The 17,516-nt window shown below is 46.9% G+C and overlaps 1 protein-coding gene across 1 annotated transcript in view; it reads right to left on the bottom strand.

Moving 5' to 3' along the window:
• Positions 1-729: 729 nt before the first annotated feature.
• RAB40C (RAB40C, member RAS oncogene family) overlaps positions 730-17,516 on the bottom strand; it is a 41,531-nt gene continuing 24,744 nt past the window's right edge. Inside the window, exons 3-7 of the mRNA XM_066609442.1 lie at positions 15,589-15,649; positions 11,804-11,864; positions 8,202-8,279; positions 6,477-6,699; positions 730-4,038 (exon numbers count right to left, since the gene is read on the bottom strand). Coding sequence (XP_066465539.1) covers positions 3,758-4,038; positions 6,477-6,699; positions 8,202-8,279; positions 11,804-11,864; positions 15,589-15,649 — 704 coding nt within the window. The 3' untranslated portion in view covers positions 730-3,757. The remainder of the gene's footprint in view (positions 4,039-6,476; positions 6,700-8,201; positions 8,280-11,803; positions 11,865-15,588; positions 15,650-17,516) is intronic.

Genomic DNA, 17,516 nt, shown 5'->3' with positions numbered 1-17,516 from the left:
AGGGCCTTCTCTGTTGGGGCACTGGCTTATGGGACTCCCTTCAACACGAGCTTGAGGCTGCCCCCACTTTGTTGGGTATTCCAAAGCACTTGCGATTTTTTGCCATTAAGCTTTTCACCAAGCTAGTCCTTTGTCATCGACTCATTCATGCTTCCACTGGGTCTGTTTGATTTGGCTCTCTGCGGCCATTTTGGTTGGCATGGTGTCACTCTGTGTGCTGCTGATCAGTTTGTATCTGGTTATGACATTGGTCATTTGGACTTCATTGCTAGTTGTAAGCTGCCTTAGGCTTTCCATGAGGAAGTGAAAGGCAGGACACGTTTTCAGGAAAATATATATGCGTCTCAAAGCATTGTGTATTACTAATGGGTTCTTACTTGCTAACGTTTTAAATAAGTGTGTTTTAAAACCATGGGTCAGTGTTCAGATAGTGGTTCCCTTGGCAGAGAATGGAGATCTTCTCAATTCATGGGAGTGTGAAGAAAGCATTCCGCTCTGATCCAACCCTTTGGTTCATGGCCAAACCCAAATGAGACAGTTAGGAAGAGTGCTTCCCCGCACCCCTCCTGGGAATATCCCATCACTACAAGCCCCCTTAATCCCCTTAAATCCATCCTGCCACCCCCTTCTCCTCTGCCCTCCCACTGCCCTTCAGCAACCCCCTTCAACATACACCATTAAAGGGTTCATTCGCTTGTCACTGACAAACTCCCGCAGCCTGCAGACTAGTTTTAAAACAAGGAATTTTTTTTTTAATTTATATAAAAACCATCTCAGTTTAACAACATTTACTGTACAAATGAATTAAAAACCAGAGGAATGGTATGAGTGTTGGACAGCAGCTAATTTCTAGTGTTTGATAAACCGATCACATTCTTTTGAGTCGAGCGTTAAAAATATAAAACAAAAATTTAAAAAGGGTACGGGTTCAGCTGTGATTGGCAGACATTCCAGCGAATCCCGTTCTTAAACAGATTTGCCGTGATTAAAAAACAAAGCAAGAAACTAACACTGGCATTTATGTGAGGTTGACAGGTACACTGGTACGACTGAGAGGGCTGCAGGAGAGAAAAAGCGCAGGAAGTTGAAACTGGTTTAAAGAGGAGCAGCATCCCGCAAGAAAGTTTCCACGGTTGCTCCAATCCAACAAAGTATGTACAAGCCTATATCAGATGCTGGAGAGACAATAGAGAGGATTTACAGCCTGCCAAGCAGGACGGGGGGCTCCCTGTAATTCTTCAGCGAAAACAATACACATTCTATAGCTGTTTTGGGAAGCGGCTATTTTAGAACCCAGGGTGGAAAGATGGCTGTCCAGGCTGCCTCCGAGATCACCTGTTCGCTGCACATCCCCAGAATGCCAGGCTGTTGAGTCAGTGATTGTCTCCTGCTTCATGTTGAGCGAGTGGCAACAGGTGGCTGTGCGGACATGCCCTGTAAATCTCCAAGCTTCCACGCTACTGCCCGGGATTTGGTTCCGACTTTGTTCGCAGCCCGAAGAGATGCCGCTAAAGGCTTTCCCCTGCCCTTGACCTGTCCCCGCCACCCTCTTTGAGCTCGTGCCAGCGGCAGGGCTTGGCCCGCCCTTCGTGCCAAGCAATCTGGGAGCAGCGGTGGCTATGCCAGCCAGGCTGCTGTCAAAGGGCTCAAACGGAATGGGTGTTCAGCTGTGCAATAAGCATCCAGCAGCAGCATATAAGCATCCAGCATCATGCCACCCATTCCAATCTGCAAGGCGGTGGGCAGCCAATCCTGGCTAGAAGACTGGGATGCCACCTGGGTGAAGATGTGCACCAGGTCCAAAGAGGGGGGTAGAGCAGGAGTGCATGGGCAGAGAACACCACAAGGCCAAGTGCAGGCTATACCATTAGAAGCTGACCAGTCACCAAAGCTGTCAATTTTTGCTTCATTTTCTAGCAAGCTCGTATCCAGCACCTCTCCCTCTAACTTAAGACAATCTGCAAGATATTTCCCACTGCCACTGGGTGCTATTTACAACTCCAGGCCAAGCACAGTGCTTGTCCAAGTCACACAGCTTGAGCGACACTACTACTCTGAGAGCCTTCCGAACCCAGGCAAACAAGTGAGCAAGACTGTAACAGAGGAAAGAAGCTGCAACCAGACCTGTTAGAGGGAACAGCGCTCAACTGAACCAACAGGGCACTGAAGGGGGCATTGCAACTCAATGCTCAACAGAGCCTCTGGTTTACAACAGGGTTCAGGCTGCCTCAGTCCCGAGGTTCGGTGACCCACTCTGACCAATTCCTCCGCCACAGGACTGACTCCCAGACCTGTAGCCTCTCAGTCTTCCATAACAGCTTGCTTGCGCAGTGATGGATGGCTATGTGGACTCTTGGGAAAAAATGGGAGAGGGAAATGAAAAAGGAGGTGTACCCTGGATTTCTGAGACTGCTTTGGTTCCTTGAGTTCCTCTCCATTGCAAAACTGAGGGAAGCTGTAGGAACCAGACTGCTCAGCTGCTAACTGCCAAGCAACAGCACAGACCCAGGCGATTTACTCTGTCCAGTCAGAGAATGTGCTGCGGGAGTGGCTCAAACCAGGAGTCCCAGATCTTTCACTGCCTTGCAGAAACCAGTAAATTACGTCAAATCATTTTTTTTTAATCAGTACTTTCCAGCATAAGTGTTATCGCCTTCCCTGGCACAATCTTAGATATTTGGTAAAGATATATAACTTTTTGCCTTGAGGCTTCTGGAGGTGGGGATGCCTCTAGCGCAACCATTAATTTCAGATATGGTCAGAGCTGGGCCCCCTTGCCTCCCACAAAGCAAGATCATTCAAAACCCTGTCTTTCCTCCTGTCCATTTGAGCCTTGCATTGATCAGAAATCTCTGGGAAATGCAAGTTTGAGAAAACTTAGAAAGCAATCCCTCCTTCCTTTCACAAACAGATTTTTTTTTCCTCTTAAAGGGACTCAACAGCAACCCTGCACCTCTTGTACAATTCTCAGAGTGTTTGATCATTTTGCCCCTTTGACCCTTCCTGACCTCCTCCCACTTCAATTAGCTCCAGGATTCAAGGCTCAGTGCCTCTTTTTACAAGGCTGCATAAAAGTTTTCTCAGATGGCCATCTCTTAAAAAAAAAAAAAAAGGAACACACAAAAGAGCGAGCGAGCAAGAGAGAGAAAGTGGGAGGGAGGGTAGGACACCCTTCAAACAGTAGTGAGATATATCATTTCTCTATAAATAAGTGAAAATGTCAAGTGGCCCGCTTCCTGCAGAAATGCAGCCAGTCACAGTCTCTCCGTTGGGTAAAAGGTAGGAGTCCACCTGGGCAGAGTTGTTCGGATCTGGGCCTTCCTTCTTTGTTCCATTGCAAGAAAAAGAGTCCCACATTCACTGTAGCACCAGCAAACCACTTGGAAGTCCAAGGGTTAAAAGTTGCAGCACAGAGTTCCATCTAACCCCCACAAACATAAGGAAGAGAGCCATACCCTCCAGGCAGCCATCTCCCCCCCCCACCCCGGGGCAAGGCAAGGAGGGAGAACTTGCTGCATTCTGGGAAGGTTGGCTTGGCACAACCTTGCCTTTCCCCATGGGATCCCGACAGTCTAATGCTGGTCACAAACCCTTCACTAGTTCCGTAGGAATTGCCGTCAAGGGCGAGAGAGGAATATCAGGTCTGGCTGGAATGGATTACGTGTGTGTAAACATTTGTACATCAGTGAGCAGGCGGTAGGTGTGTGGGTGTGGGTGGGGTGGGGGGGGGGGAGAAACGCGCCCCAGAGCCCACTTGCTAAGAGATCTTGCAGTTGTTACGTGAGCAGTTCTGTGGTGGGCTCTGGGGTGGACGGATCGACTTGGACCGCTTCAGGCTGTTTCCTTTGCTGCTGCTCCCGCCCCCGCTGCTGGCCAAGGAGTACGAGCGGCCGTGCATCATCACTGCGTTCATGCCGTTGGCCATGGAGAAGGACTTCAAGTGGCTCTTGATGGTGACGGGAAGGGGTAGCTTGTCAATGAGGTGGACGGGTGTGCAAGAGACAATCGCGCGGCAGCAGAGGTCTTGCAGGCTGAACACTGCGGAGAGGCAGAAAAGGCAGAAGGACAAGTGAAGAGCTAGCTCTCTTTGACGATGGATTCCAGTAACGCAACCAACAAAGCAGCAATTGCCACTTCAAGATATCTACAGCCTAGCACCTAATTCCAAAGTGCCTGGAATTTTTCCCACTTTAGCAATCACCAAGGACTCATCAATGAGACTGTTTTATGCTCATATGTAAACTAAAAACACACTACAGACATTTCAAATGCACATGGACTCATTTTTGTGCAGGTTTCCACCAAGGAGAGCCTGAAGGATGGGTGGAAGCCCGCCCCTTACCCCATTTCTTGTCCCTTGGCAGTGCTCCTCTGAACACACCAATCCTCACAATGCAGCTGGGCAAAAGGCCTTGCAACATCCACCACTGCAGCCACAATTCTGCCCCTCCAATATAAAAACATGGCGCTTTACAGATTTTTAAAAAAGGAAGGCCTGTCACAACAAAACCCACATCCCTTCCTGAATCACAGTCTGGTGTTTTACTTGGGTTTCTTGTGCCACTGTCACCATAATTAATGTCTCCCCACAACTGGCTGGCGGAAAGGCCGGCTGGCTGGCTAAGTCATGTCTGCAGAAGACACCCTGCATATCAATTCCCTTCCAGACAAAGCCCTCAGGGAGGCAATTAAATGGGAAGAGGGCTTCCCTGCTTGAAAATTCAATGGGGGGGGGGCACGCCTGGTCTGGAGGTGAGCAGACACGCTGCAGGCCGTGGAATGGAGTGCATTCCAATTTGACAAGTGTACAAGCCCCAGCAACCTGAGGCAAATAGTCCTGAACTCTGACCCCTTCCCACAGCTGGACTGAGACCCTAGGAGTAGAGCTGGCTCACACCGATGAGAACCCGTGACCTTGTGCTCCTTTTCAGCAGAGTGCAGAACATATGCTCTATGAAGCAAAACAACTCCTTGGGAGAGACGCACATTCGTTGCGAGGAAGCCAAATTTGGAGGGACCGGGTGGAATCGCACACCCTACTTTAGTTGTTTCATAGGTTGAGACAACGAAGACCCGAAAGATAACCGATCTTTCACCTGAAGGCAGTCAACAGAGAGCTTCAGAAACTGATTATAATATTTTCCCCACTCTGCCTTTTTTTTTTGATCCCACCAGCCAGATCCCACATACAGAAAGGGTCAGGTTTCTCTCTCTCTCTCTCCTCAAACCAAGGCAGCTTGCTGTGACAGACTGGGAGAATCCTTCCTCTGCAGCAAGAATTCCAGCATCACCTTCTGGCAGCAGTGCTCAACTGCACCTCATGGAGAAAACAGAAGGCTAAAGTACGTAGTTTGACAGTTCTGGCTGCTACACTTGAGAAATCCTCTTTATGGCTCAGTAGAAAGGCATTTCCACGTGCTAGGAATCTCTTCATATCTTCAAGCTGCTGGAGGAGAAGGCTTATATCATATAGATAGGACCCTTCAACCAAGAGACCCCAGACGCGCTGTAAGGGGAAAGGCTGACTTCTGCGGCCTGAACTTATGAAGCACAGCTCTTTCTGATGAATTCTAGGGATGCGACATCTGCAGCAGTTCCTGCAAGGACCTCCAAGAAAGCATTTTTAGAAGCATTTCATGCTCCATATCGAAGGCCATCTAGAAAGGCAGAGCTGCAGTGTCTCAGTGTACAGATGAGAGGGTGTCAGGAGAAAAGCAAGTTGGGCACTGGGAAACATTCTGAGGCAAGACAGCCGGATGAGAGATAGACAGGCTTCGCTTGAGCTATGCTGGAACCAGACTGCTGCTGGCACCAAATTTTAAAATAAAGTTTGCAGAGCAGATTTCTGAGCAAAAACCAACTGAGGCCAGGGAGCAACCTCTTAGGGGCAGCTTGTCCCTTTGCATACAAAGAAGTGAGCAACAGACGTTTAAAAAAGATCCAATGCCATAAATAACAAAAAAAGAAGGCAGTGATTGATTTCCTACTGATTGGTGCAAAAGTCTTGAAGAATATGGACCTCTATTTTCACCTTCAATATTAATTGAAGATTGATCCATCAGCTCACTCAGTCACAGTAAACTTTCATATTATAATTGCAGCAAGTCTCTGTACCTGCATTTCATGGACTAAACAGCAGTCCTCCCAGTCATGTCCCACATGTTCCAGTGGAGATGCTGTGGGCCAGAATCGCTAAATCCTAGAAGCTGCCCTGCCAATGAAGCCGACTCAGGTGGTTCCCCAGATTTGGGAGTGAGGAGGGAAACTGAGCAGAAGAGGAAGCGTTGAGGAGAGAAGAATGGAGCACAAAACACACCACCAGGCTAGGTGGAAGGGCACTTGGTTTCAAGCCAAAGCATAGCATTTGGTACACTGTCAGGAAGTCCCTGCCTAGAAGAATCATTGGTGCATACACACACATGCATGCGCACAGAGACCTTGTGCTTGGTAGGAGTGAGGAGCGGGTGCTCACTTACCTCTGTTGGGCCTCCAGATCTTCTCCATGCCATGCCTCATCAACACAATGCGAGACAGCTCTGTGAAGGACTCCGTCACATTGAAGTTGCACAAGGGGCTGACCTCAAAGAACGTCATGCAGTTTTTCTCTGCGTAGGATCGGGCTTGCTCTGTTGGGACCTGCCGCTTGAAGGCCAAGTGAAGCCTGTTCCCAACCAAAATGCGGGGCACACCAGGAGCATGCTTGAAAAGAACATAGCACATTTTTTTAAGGACCCTTGCAACTCCATGCAAACCTGAACTTGTGTCATAACACTTAGCAGTTTGCAAGCAGAGTGTGCTGAATCATTTCTGAGACACACAGCCCCAAATCCTGGGTGCTTCTGTCTAGTTCTTCATTATTTCACATGGGATCAGTGCAAAACCAATGTGAGTAGGACTGTCTGCAGATATGGCCTTTCTGCAGGATGCCTCTTGCATAAGCTGGACAGATTCCAGCATAGGAAGTTGGCATCTAGGTGGAATTGAAGCCTAGCACACTGTAAGGAGAAGAGGAGACTGGTCTTAACGGCAAGCTAGGACAGCACTCATATCTGGGCATGGCTTCTATCCCCTTCTATACTCTCCTCTTAAGGGAACTACTAGCATAAGAACATAGGAAGAGCCTTGCTGGATCAGGTCAAAGGGCCATCTAGTCCAGCTTCCTGTATCTCATAGTGGCCCACCAAATGCCTCAGGGAGCACACAAGACAACAGAAGACTTGCATCCTGGTGCCACTCCCTTGGCACACGGCCTTCTGAGATGGCCTATGTCTAAAACCAGGAGGCTGCACAAACCCATCATGGCTTGTAACCTGTGAAGAACTTTTCTTCTAGAAATCTGTCCAATTCCCCTTTAAAGGCATCTAGGCCAGATGTGATCACCACATGCTTTGGCAAGGAGTTGGATAAGGCAAGGAGTAGCATCACTTCCTCACAATCAATTCTGACACATCCTTCCTGAATCTGTGAACTTTTTTTATAGCTAAGAGGAGTCCTACTGACCAGACCAAGGGCCAACCAGTCCAGTATCCCATTTCCTACAGCAGCTAGCCAGATGCCCACAAGGCAATGAAGGCAGACCTCTCTTCCGTTGCTGCCACCCCTGCAACCAGGTCTAGTTCCCACCAAGGTCACTTTGTGCCTGGGCTGTACTGTTTTAGAACTTGCACAACTGAAAGTTCCTCCATGTCACAGAAAAACCGGCACGTCAAGGAGAAGGACGCAAACCTTGATTTCACTCCAACATGCTTGCCTTCTTTGCGCAGCCTGTTTTTTAAATAGAGCTTTCAATCACATGAACCTTCACGCAGTCTGAAGTGGTACAATCCAAACACAGGCGTATAATCCAAGTGAGAACTATACCTGAAGTGACTAGAAACATTTTGTTTCCTGGCTAAAAATTAAACCCACCATCATAAAGTGGTTCTTGCCCATCCCTTTGGGTATACAAATCTTTCTTTAGAACCCCAAATTCTCACCATCATTAGATCCCTTTCTTTTTACTCTGATGTCTCTTTATCCTGGGCTACATGACAGATAGCTGGCAAAATTCATGTCAACAATAAAGATACATCAGGAAACCAAAACTTCAGCCACACAACAAGACAGATTTATAGTAGATGAACAGCCAATAGACTCAGGTTCACAGCAAGTAACACCAAAAGGGTTCAAGGTGACCACAGGTGGGTCTCTGCCATTCTTACCTCATCAATTTCCTTGATCCATCGGTCTATGCCATCAAAGGACCAGCGATTGGTGATGTCATATACCAAAAGGATTCCCTGTGTGGAAGAGAACACAGAGCAAATGACCTCCATCCTAGACAGAACCATGAGGGCTCTCATACTTGTAAAAACATCCTTCCAGAGTGCCCCGGGCACTTTAGGTCAGTGTTTCTCAAGGTTTGTCCTCCATAGTACCACTCCACACGGTCCATCTATTTGAATTACCACTAGATGTAACTGGCAATGACATCATTCCCAGTTACTTCTGAGTTGGAAGTCCAGATGTGACGTGACAAATAGCAGTAAGACTCTGGGTGGATGGGAGGCTTTTTCAAGCGTAGAAAAGCATGCTTTCAAGCCTCCTTTGAAGCTGTTTGTTGCGTCACATTCCTGGTCTTGCTGCTGGGCAGTAGGTGTCCAAGGGTCCCCCGAGTACCACCAGACACCACCTCAATAATAATAATAATAATAATAATAATAATAATAATAATAATAATAAACTTTATTTATATCCCGCCCTTCTCCCCAAAGGGACTCAGGGCGGCTATTGTGGTATCTGGTACCACTGGTTGAGAAACACTGCTTTAGGACAAGGGCCAAAGCAGCTTGCAATGCTTCAGTGGCAACACATAGGCAGTCAGAGGACCCCCTGTGTAGACACTTTTGGGGAGTGGCAGGATTACCTCTCATGCCAAAGCAGAGCGAGACAAATCCCCTGCTGGGCTAAGAGGCACTTTTAAAGTGTTGTCATATTTAGCTGGGGGAGAGCAATTCTTCCTTTTTATCCCAGCTGGTGTCTCTTCTGCATCTCTTTAGAATGCCAAGGGAGGGCACCAGGATGAGGTCTCTTGTTATCTGGTGTGCTCCCTGGGGCATTTGGTGGGCCGCTGTGAGATACAGGAAGCTGGACTAGATGGGCCTATGGCCTGAGCCAGTGGGGCTGTTCTTATGTTCTTAACTATAATTCCCAGGAGGCCTTGCAGGTCTCTTGTTGTCTGGTGTGCTCCCTGGGGCATTTGGTGGGCCGCTGTGAGATACAGGAAGCTGGACTAGATGGGCCTATGGCCTGAGCCAGTGGGGCTGTTCTTATGTTCTTAACTACAATTCCCAGGAGGCCTTGCAGGTCTCTTGTTGTCTGGTGTGCTCCCTGGGGCATTTGGTGGGCCGCTGTGAGATACAGGAAGCTGGACTAGATGGGCCTATGGCCTGATCCAGTGGGGCTGTTCTTATGTTTCAGGCTATGAGTCCTTCGGGGACTGGGAACCATTTATTTTGTTTTGTAAACAAAAATTAATTTAATTACGGGATCCAAGCTTTATTGTTTTTAAATGTCTTATTTTTATACATATTCATATATTTTATGTTTTTAATATGATTTTGTGAACCGCCTTGAGTGTCCTTTACTGGGATAGAAAGGCAGCATATAAATTCTATAAATAAACTGCTTTGGGAACTACTTTCTGTTGAAAAGCAGTATGTGAATATTCATAAACATCTAATACCAGGCATGTACTGCACAGGAGAAATCCTTTTACCAATTTGTCATGAGTGGACCTGCCATGGGATCCACCAAATCCTGCTCAGTTCAAACAACCATGGTACGAGCACATCAGGTTAACTGCAACAGTTTCTCCCAAGAGTCCAAGGCAAAGTTTCATCCCTTTGAGGGGACTCATTTCTGCCTGCTTAGGTACCACATGGCTGTGACATTGCCATGTGGCTGTGGTCTGACTTTGACATAAAAGCAGGCTTGCAGAGTTACCGGGTTTAGGCGGCCATCTTGCAATGCAAAGGGAGTGTGGTATTCATTTACTTTGGGTCTGTTACCAATCACACTTGCCAAAAAGGTTCACCATCGCCAGTCTAGTGTTTTGTGAGTTTAGAAGGGCTCTCAGTTGGCTCCCTAAGCTCTTGCTGGTTAGCAGGAATGTAAGCAACAGAAATTGGGAGCAAGAAACCTGCCCTTGTACTACTGTGTTTCACATTGCTCCCAAATGCTGTGAGCTGTGCATCCATCATCGCCCATTAGTGAGAGTGAACGGGAATGTTCACAGGAAAAGACGGACAAAGCTGTGGAGAAGCAGCCTCAGAATTCAGAATGCTGGACTTTCAAGTACAAGGCTGAACTCCACAAGGGCAGAGTCATTTCTGCACAGCATTTTACCTACAAGCTGGCTGGCTGCACTACACTAATCTCTAGACGATAAGAGCATAAGGTTAGACATTGATTTAACCAGAGAGTTTTGTCTAAGGCTAGCCATGAACTTTTAACCAAAGGAAAAAGCAAGCCCAGTTTTCAAAGTAGCAAATGTCACTGTGAGAAGTCAAGAGTCACAGACAATAAGAAAAATTATCTTAGGCCAAGGGATTATGCAAGAACCGCTGGCCAGCCATCACTGCAGAACCTTGGACCATGCAACATGCAACATGCAGTCACTTTTCTCTTTCCTGAATGTTATTGTTTTTTGTTTGTTTTGTTTTTAATCAGAACAGGACAAACACAGGGCCCTCTTCTCAAACTCCCAGCCTTCAGAGGTTACTCACTATACTCCAAGTTGGGTAAGGTATACCCAACTGCAGCTGCAGGTCCCATCTACTCTGCCCTTTAGTTTTAAGCCTGGCTGGAGAGCTCTTGGATACCCTGCTTCATCCTTTGGTCCTATGATAGCTCAGCCACTCTGGTCTTCTCCAGAGATGTGCATTTGCCTTCTAGAGTAAACTCAACCTGAAAACTTATTTTACAAAGTCTTATTCTACAAAGTCTGAATGCATAGCCTGAATGCAGGAAATTGCCATTTAAAATAATCTTGCTCCCTCACCCAAGGGGAATGATACATGGAAGAACATCTTGCACCCTTGCCCAAAAGAGAATGATATATGAAAGAATGTGACCTTATCTAAGGCAGTGGCTCCCAAAGTCCTACTCGGAGTTTGGACCACAGGTGAATGTTTTCAGGGGCAGGGCCTGGGGTTGGGGGGTGTTCCAACGGTGCTGCAGTGATTGCAGCGCCATGGGAACACAGGAGCTTTCCCCCTTACCTGGGGGGTCCAGAAAGGAATCTCTCTCTGCCTTACTTGGCGATGCCAAGGCATCGCTTTGGAACGCAAGGCATGCACTTAGCCCTTCTTTACTAAACCTTAGCAAATCTTTTTAGGGTGGGATGGAATATGTAAGCGTTCCATATTGCCATTGATCAATATGAAGGCAACACCGTATTTGTTCTTATGATTGAAAATGAAGGTTCAGAACTCAGGACGTTTTAGCCACAAGCTTCAAATCAGATAAGCCACAAACTGTATCTAAAATTAAAGACAGGATGTGACAGTAACAATTCACACAGGACTTCAAAGATTAAAATTGAGTTTTGCATGTTTCTTTGGGACATCTATACAGGCCATCCTATTTTACAGGATCAGGCTGGAAGTGGAAGGAGTCATCTGAGAAAAGTAGAAATGCTTATTATGGCAAGACTCTAGCCTCTGTGCGGCCGACATTGTACACCGCAGCCTATGCTGACACAGACACAGTGTTACTGCAAGTTACACAGTGTAACTTCAAAAATACTGATGATTGTATTCACCTGGGCTCCTCTGGAGTAGGATCGAAAGATGGTACAGAACCTCCCTTGGCCAGATGTATCCCTGGAACAGGAAAAAAAAAAAACAAGCATTGGAGACTTTCAGACACCGGAACATTCTAACCGCACCCCAAATGTGCCCTGAAGTAGTGACTGATGATGCCACAGGGTTACTTGCTACAATAGTGTTACTCTGAATGTCTGCTTGTGCAGACTTCCATGGGAAAGCTGCAAAGTTGTATTTCTCACTAATGGTGCTTCGTACAAATCACCCTATTTATGCCAACTCCTCAAAGACTTCTGTACGGCATGCTCTACTATCCCTTGCCAAGAAGCCTGCTCTAGTTTCTCTCCATTTTTGTCCCAAATATGTTCACCTTACCACAGTCTTAGAACCGAAACCTTTTCAGAGAATACTAGGTTGGCAAAGTACTTTTCAATGTATGCAAGTGTTAAATGATCATCATTCTAATATACAGATAACCACCTGGAAGTATGCACAAAGAATGTCTGAAATGTTTGGTTGCCAAGATGAGAGATTTTATACCAGCACTCGAGAATTTGAAATAATCTTCCAGTCCAGTGTTTTTCAAACTGTGGGTTGGGACCCACTAGGTGGGTCGTGAGCCAATTTCAGGTGGGTCCCCATTCATTTCAATGCTTTATTTTTAATATATAAGACTTGATGCTACCATGGGATATGACTGTGTTTGGGGAAATGTGGCAGACCTGTAGTTTTAACAAGCTGCTATGTATATTCTTTTAACAATGATAGTCAATGGGGCTTACTCCTGGGTAAGTGTTGGCAGGATTACAGCCTAGAATTGTTAACAATTTTCCTGCTTGATAATGTCACTTCCGGTGGATCCTGATGGATTCTCATTCTAACAAGTGGGTCCTGGTTCTAAATGTGTGAGAACCACTGTTCTAGTCTTATTACCAATCTAAAATACCAACTCAATCCTCACTCTGTTATGTGATGCAAATCACTTTATGGCTTGCATCAGCCTCTGGGAGAAACTGCTGTAACTTAGAGAAATCACAGTATCTTGCCAGCAGCAGACATATCTGGACACACTTTCTCGCCTTGACATTTCAAAGGAAACAATAAATCTGTGTGTAAAATCCTGCTTGTAACTCCTTAGCTGGGACGTGTAAATGAGTGAAGGTATATACACAGAATATTTATTTATTTATATACTGCCTTTCTCTGATGCATCTTCTGCATTTCTGCTAATGGAATCAGGGTTTGACTTGGTTTCACTTTGTGGCCACAAGTATGGCACAGCAGAAAGATGGACGTGGGGGACCAAAGCTGCTGCCCCATTGGTTGGCAACCTTCAGTCTCAAAAGACTATGGTATAAGCCTACAGCACCTGGTATTCCCATGTGGTCTCCCATCCAAGTACTAACCAGACCTGACCCTGCTTAGCTTCGGAGATCAGACGAGATTGGGCATGCGCAGGGTAACAGTTGCTCTGCTACAAATTCACTAGATGGCTTGGTCACTAGCTCACAGACCCATTTCCTCATCAAACAACAACAGCTTCCAAGGTAACATGATCGTTGTGAAGACTAACACGGACTGCCATTGTCTTTTAGTATGCAGTAAATCAGGAGACAGTATCTGCAAGCAGTGGTTACTTCTCACAGAAAGGGTAATACATGTATTCCTCTTAGTTGTATGTGCAAGCTTGTGTGAGATCCGTATGCATCAGACTTGCAAGTAGCCATGCACTTTCTCACCTATGGCAAATAAAAACTGCTTCCTGGTGTGCAATGAGGAAAGTTCTTGATAATTGAAGATTCCCCACCCCCACCCCAAAAGGTGTAGATGGTGGGTAAGCATGGGCACATAGGCTAATAAAATTGCCCACAAAAAGACAGACTTATTTGCAAGGGTATCTTCATGCATAGTTCTTAAGCAGCTGGCCTTCTTCTCTCCACATTAAGAAAAAAAAACTAAAACAAAACAAAAAACCCAAAAGAAATGTTGGCAACAGTGCTTTATTATTGCCCAGTAGTACAAAGAGTTCTTAGTTCATCTTAGTTCTCTTCATTTTAAAAGCTGCTACAAAACACATCATCTGCTTCTGGCCGGAGAAGGCACGTTTGGGTCCAGTGCTCAATGGCTACTCCAGAGGCCAACAGCACACCATGCAATATTTAAAACTGTGTTTGGGAGTACAACATGTTCTGTAGTAAACAGACACAGGGTGTGCTAAGGACACCAGCTGCCTCAGAGCCAGTGTGTAGGTCTAAGCCATGCCTCTGAATCTATTTAAACAATACAGCACACCGAGGGGCATCACTGGACATCTGTGCTGCTACGAGGGGGTCTGTGCTGACCTATGCAAAGTGCCTACTGAAGTGCAGGCTGTGGTCAGGTTAGCCACAGAACGTGCTGTGATGCCTTCAGCCCTGCTGTGTTTGATGACCTGGGAGGGGTGCATTACAAGCAGCTGGGAGCCTCATCACCCTCGCTGCCCTATAGCAGATTTCCCAGAGAGATCACCAGACTATCTGCGCAATGGAGCCAGAGGAACCATGAGTTTCTAAACATTACACACACACACAAACACATTTCTCATTACTCATTCCATTCTCATCCACCCTCTCTTCTTGGAAACCCTTCTATTATCTATAGAGTAGTCTACTTGCATAAGCAATGGAAAGCACAGGTTCATTACGGGGTACAAGCCATGATGTGTGTGCGCAACCTCCTGATTTTAGAAGTGGGCTATGTCAGAATGCCAGATGCAAGGGAGGGCACCAGGATGAGGTCTCTTGTTATCTGGTGTGCTCCCTGGGGCATTTGGCAGGCCGCTGTGAGATACAGGAAGCTGGACTAGATGGGCCTATGGCCTGATCCAGTGGGGCTGTCCTTATGTCCAGAACTCATTCTCCTGCAGCAACTTTGGTGACCTGGAAATCTTGCCATATCCGATGGAGAGGAAGCCGTTACGGCAGAGAGCGCATGACTGCAAATCCACCTATCACCCTGCTTATGCAAATGGCCATTAAGAAGTGGCCAAAAAAATCATGCACATAGAATAGAATGAACTCCAGATCTTTGTCTGAATAACCAAAAGGCCAGGAAAAGAATCAACCATATACAGTAGTTATATGCATGGCAATCAATAAAACTTGCTCCAAGATAATCTAGTCTAACAAGGGAACAAGGGAGTTTTTTGCCTCTCTCCATTTGCTGTTAGCATTTCTCTTCCTTTACTGGGTTGGTCTGAACATCGCAGAGCATTGGGCATGCACGTTCCTCCCCTCCACACATGAGGGGATGAAGGAATCTACTCCCAACTCAAATTCTGAACAAGCTGTGGCATTTCACTGCTCAACTGTGCCTTGTTCTAGAATTCCAAAATAAACCAGGATATGATCCTGGCTTTGCACGACATCTGAACTGGCCCCTAGTCCTTGACCAACTTTCGTCCTTTTCCTCATATTGTCAGATCATTTAGATTGAGGGTCTGTGGGCAGAGTGCTAATTCTGTGCTTTGTTCTGTACGGAGCCTTGTCCTTTTAATGCAGTTAATTAGTACGTAGTCATATTGAGATACCACTTGTGAAGCCAGACCATGGAAGGCAGGGCAATTAAGAAACTTAATTATACTATGTGGATTATCTTCCTTCTGTGAGAAATACAACCAACTGATGTGTAATAATCTGCAGGTAGTTTAAGAATAATTAACACCTCACCTCCATTACCTAAGTTCTCTCAACTCATATAAGCATTGTGAATGCATTGTGAGGTTTAAGCCACACACACTTACCAGAGCTCCAGTTTGACCCGTCTGCCATCCAACAGGATTGTTGTGGTCTTATAGTCAATTCCTGCAACAAAAATGACAGAACAGTGATCATACCACAAGACAAGCACACGGGCATATCGACCATATACAGAAGACTTGTTGCAACACCAAGTGTTTCAGAGAACATCACTTGAGATGTTCATATTAAGAGGTCTCTCAAAAACAAGCAATTTGGAAGTAAATACAAACAACTTCCTGTCAGATACAGGAAGTTGGACTAGATGGGCCTATGGCCTGATCCAGCAGGGCTCTTCTTAACAATATTCTGTTAACAGATCTCAGCCTAGTTTGATCTGAATGCGCTGGAGACTATTTAGAACTGAGATTCACTGATGGCCAAGACATAGGTGGCCAATCTGTTGCACATGTGCCACTTAGTGGCAGGTGGAGGTGTGCCAAGTGGCAGAGAGGATAGCTGCTCAGTGAAGCTAGGCGCCACCTGGGGGACCAGCGGTGTGGGCTGCCTGCCTGGGCTGCTGCTCACTGCGGTGCCCAGCTGGACACAGACCAGGCAGAGGTCTCATGAAACCTCAGCGCAGCAGTGCAACCAGCACATCCACACATGGCTTGGGGCTGCGTGCGGCCTTCCTGTTGCCCTGGCATAGTGCTGAGGGAGCGCCCACAGGACAAGGTGCTGGCCAGGGGACCAGTGACACAGTCTGCCTGCTCAGGCAGCCACTCGCTGTGTTGCCCAACTGGGATGTGGCCCAGGTTAGGCTCTTGCAAGACCTCAGTCTAGCCATGCAACTGGAAGGAGTGGAGCCTGAAGGACCGGCAGTCAGGCTCATAAGGAGCTGGGTCACTGGGGGAAAGGGCTGCTTCTCCTCTGGCAACTGCAGCAAATGGAGAACAACCCAGGGAAGCCCCAGTTCCCTACTTACCTAACCTTGGAGGCCAAGGTAAGGCCAAGACTCCTTGGCCAGCACCCTGTCCCATAGGCAGGCCTATCCCCTGCCCTGAAGGGGTAACCCAAGTCCTGAGGGAGCAGACTCCATTCCAGAAAGACTGGGAACCAGCTACAAGCCAGCAGTAGTCCTTCCCATCCAAGAGGGACATCACTAGGGGATCTGGCCTGTGCTGGATCACCCAGCTACCCATCTACACACCAGCTGAGACCTCCCAAATAGGAGCCCTCTGTCAAAGAAAGGTGGCTAATTCAGTACCCAACACCCATTCAAGACCAGGGACCCCAAAGGGCAAGCTTCTCGGATCAAATTTAAACGACACAGTGCAGAAACACCTCTTCACCACATTTAGGTAATAATTAAAAAATTATAATTGATAGCATTAGAACAGGGGTGTCCAGACTTTTTGGCAGGAGGGCCACATCATCTCTCTGACACTGTGTTGGGGGCAGGGGAAAAATAATTAATTCACATTTCAAATTTGAATAAATTTACATAAATGAATTTATTAGAGATGGAACTTTTATGAATGAGTGACGGTCTTGCAATAACTCAAGGCCTATAAAAGGCCTTGCGCAAAGCAAGACTGGCCTTTCCTTCTCTGCCACTGCTGCATCAGAGACGTAAACAGCAAGCAGTGGAGGGAGCCCTCGTCCAACAGCTCACACAAGAGGTTGAACAGTTGGCCGTCATGTTGGGAGCAGTTGTGTTGGGCCAGCGTGGGCTCCAGCAAGTCTCCAGAGGGCCACAGGGTTATTGGAGACTGCGGGCCCCTGCGTGCCAGATTGGGAGTCCTCGAGGGCCGCAAGTGGCCCCAGGGCTTGAGTGGCACACCCAAGATATAAAAGCCAAAAGTGGCACATGCCATAAAAAGGTTGGCCACCACTGGGCTAAGATACGCACATCAACATTTTGCAGCACGTTTTTGTGTCTAAAAAAATTCACACAACTACTGCCTGCCATATCTACAAAAAGCAGTATCAA

This window comes from Tiliqua scincoides, chromosome 13, assembly GCF_035046505.1.
Source record: "Tiliqua scincoides isolate rTilSci1 chromosome 13, rTilSci1.hap2, whole genome shotgun sequence".
In the NCBI taxonomy this organism is placed as follows: Eukaryota; Metazoa; Chordata; class Lepidosauria; order Squamata; family Scincidae; genus Tiliqua; species Tiliqua scincoides.
This window is presented reverse-complemented; position numbering and strand designations above follow the sequence as displayed.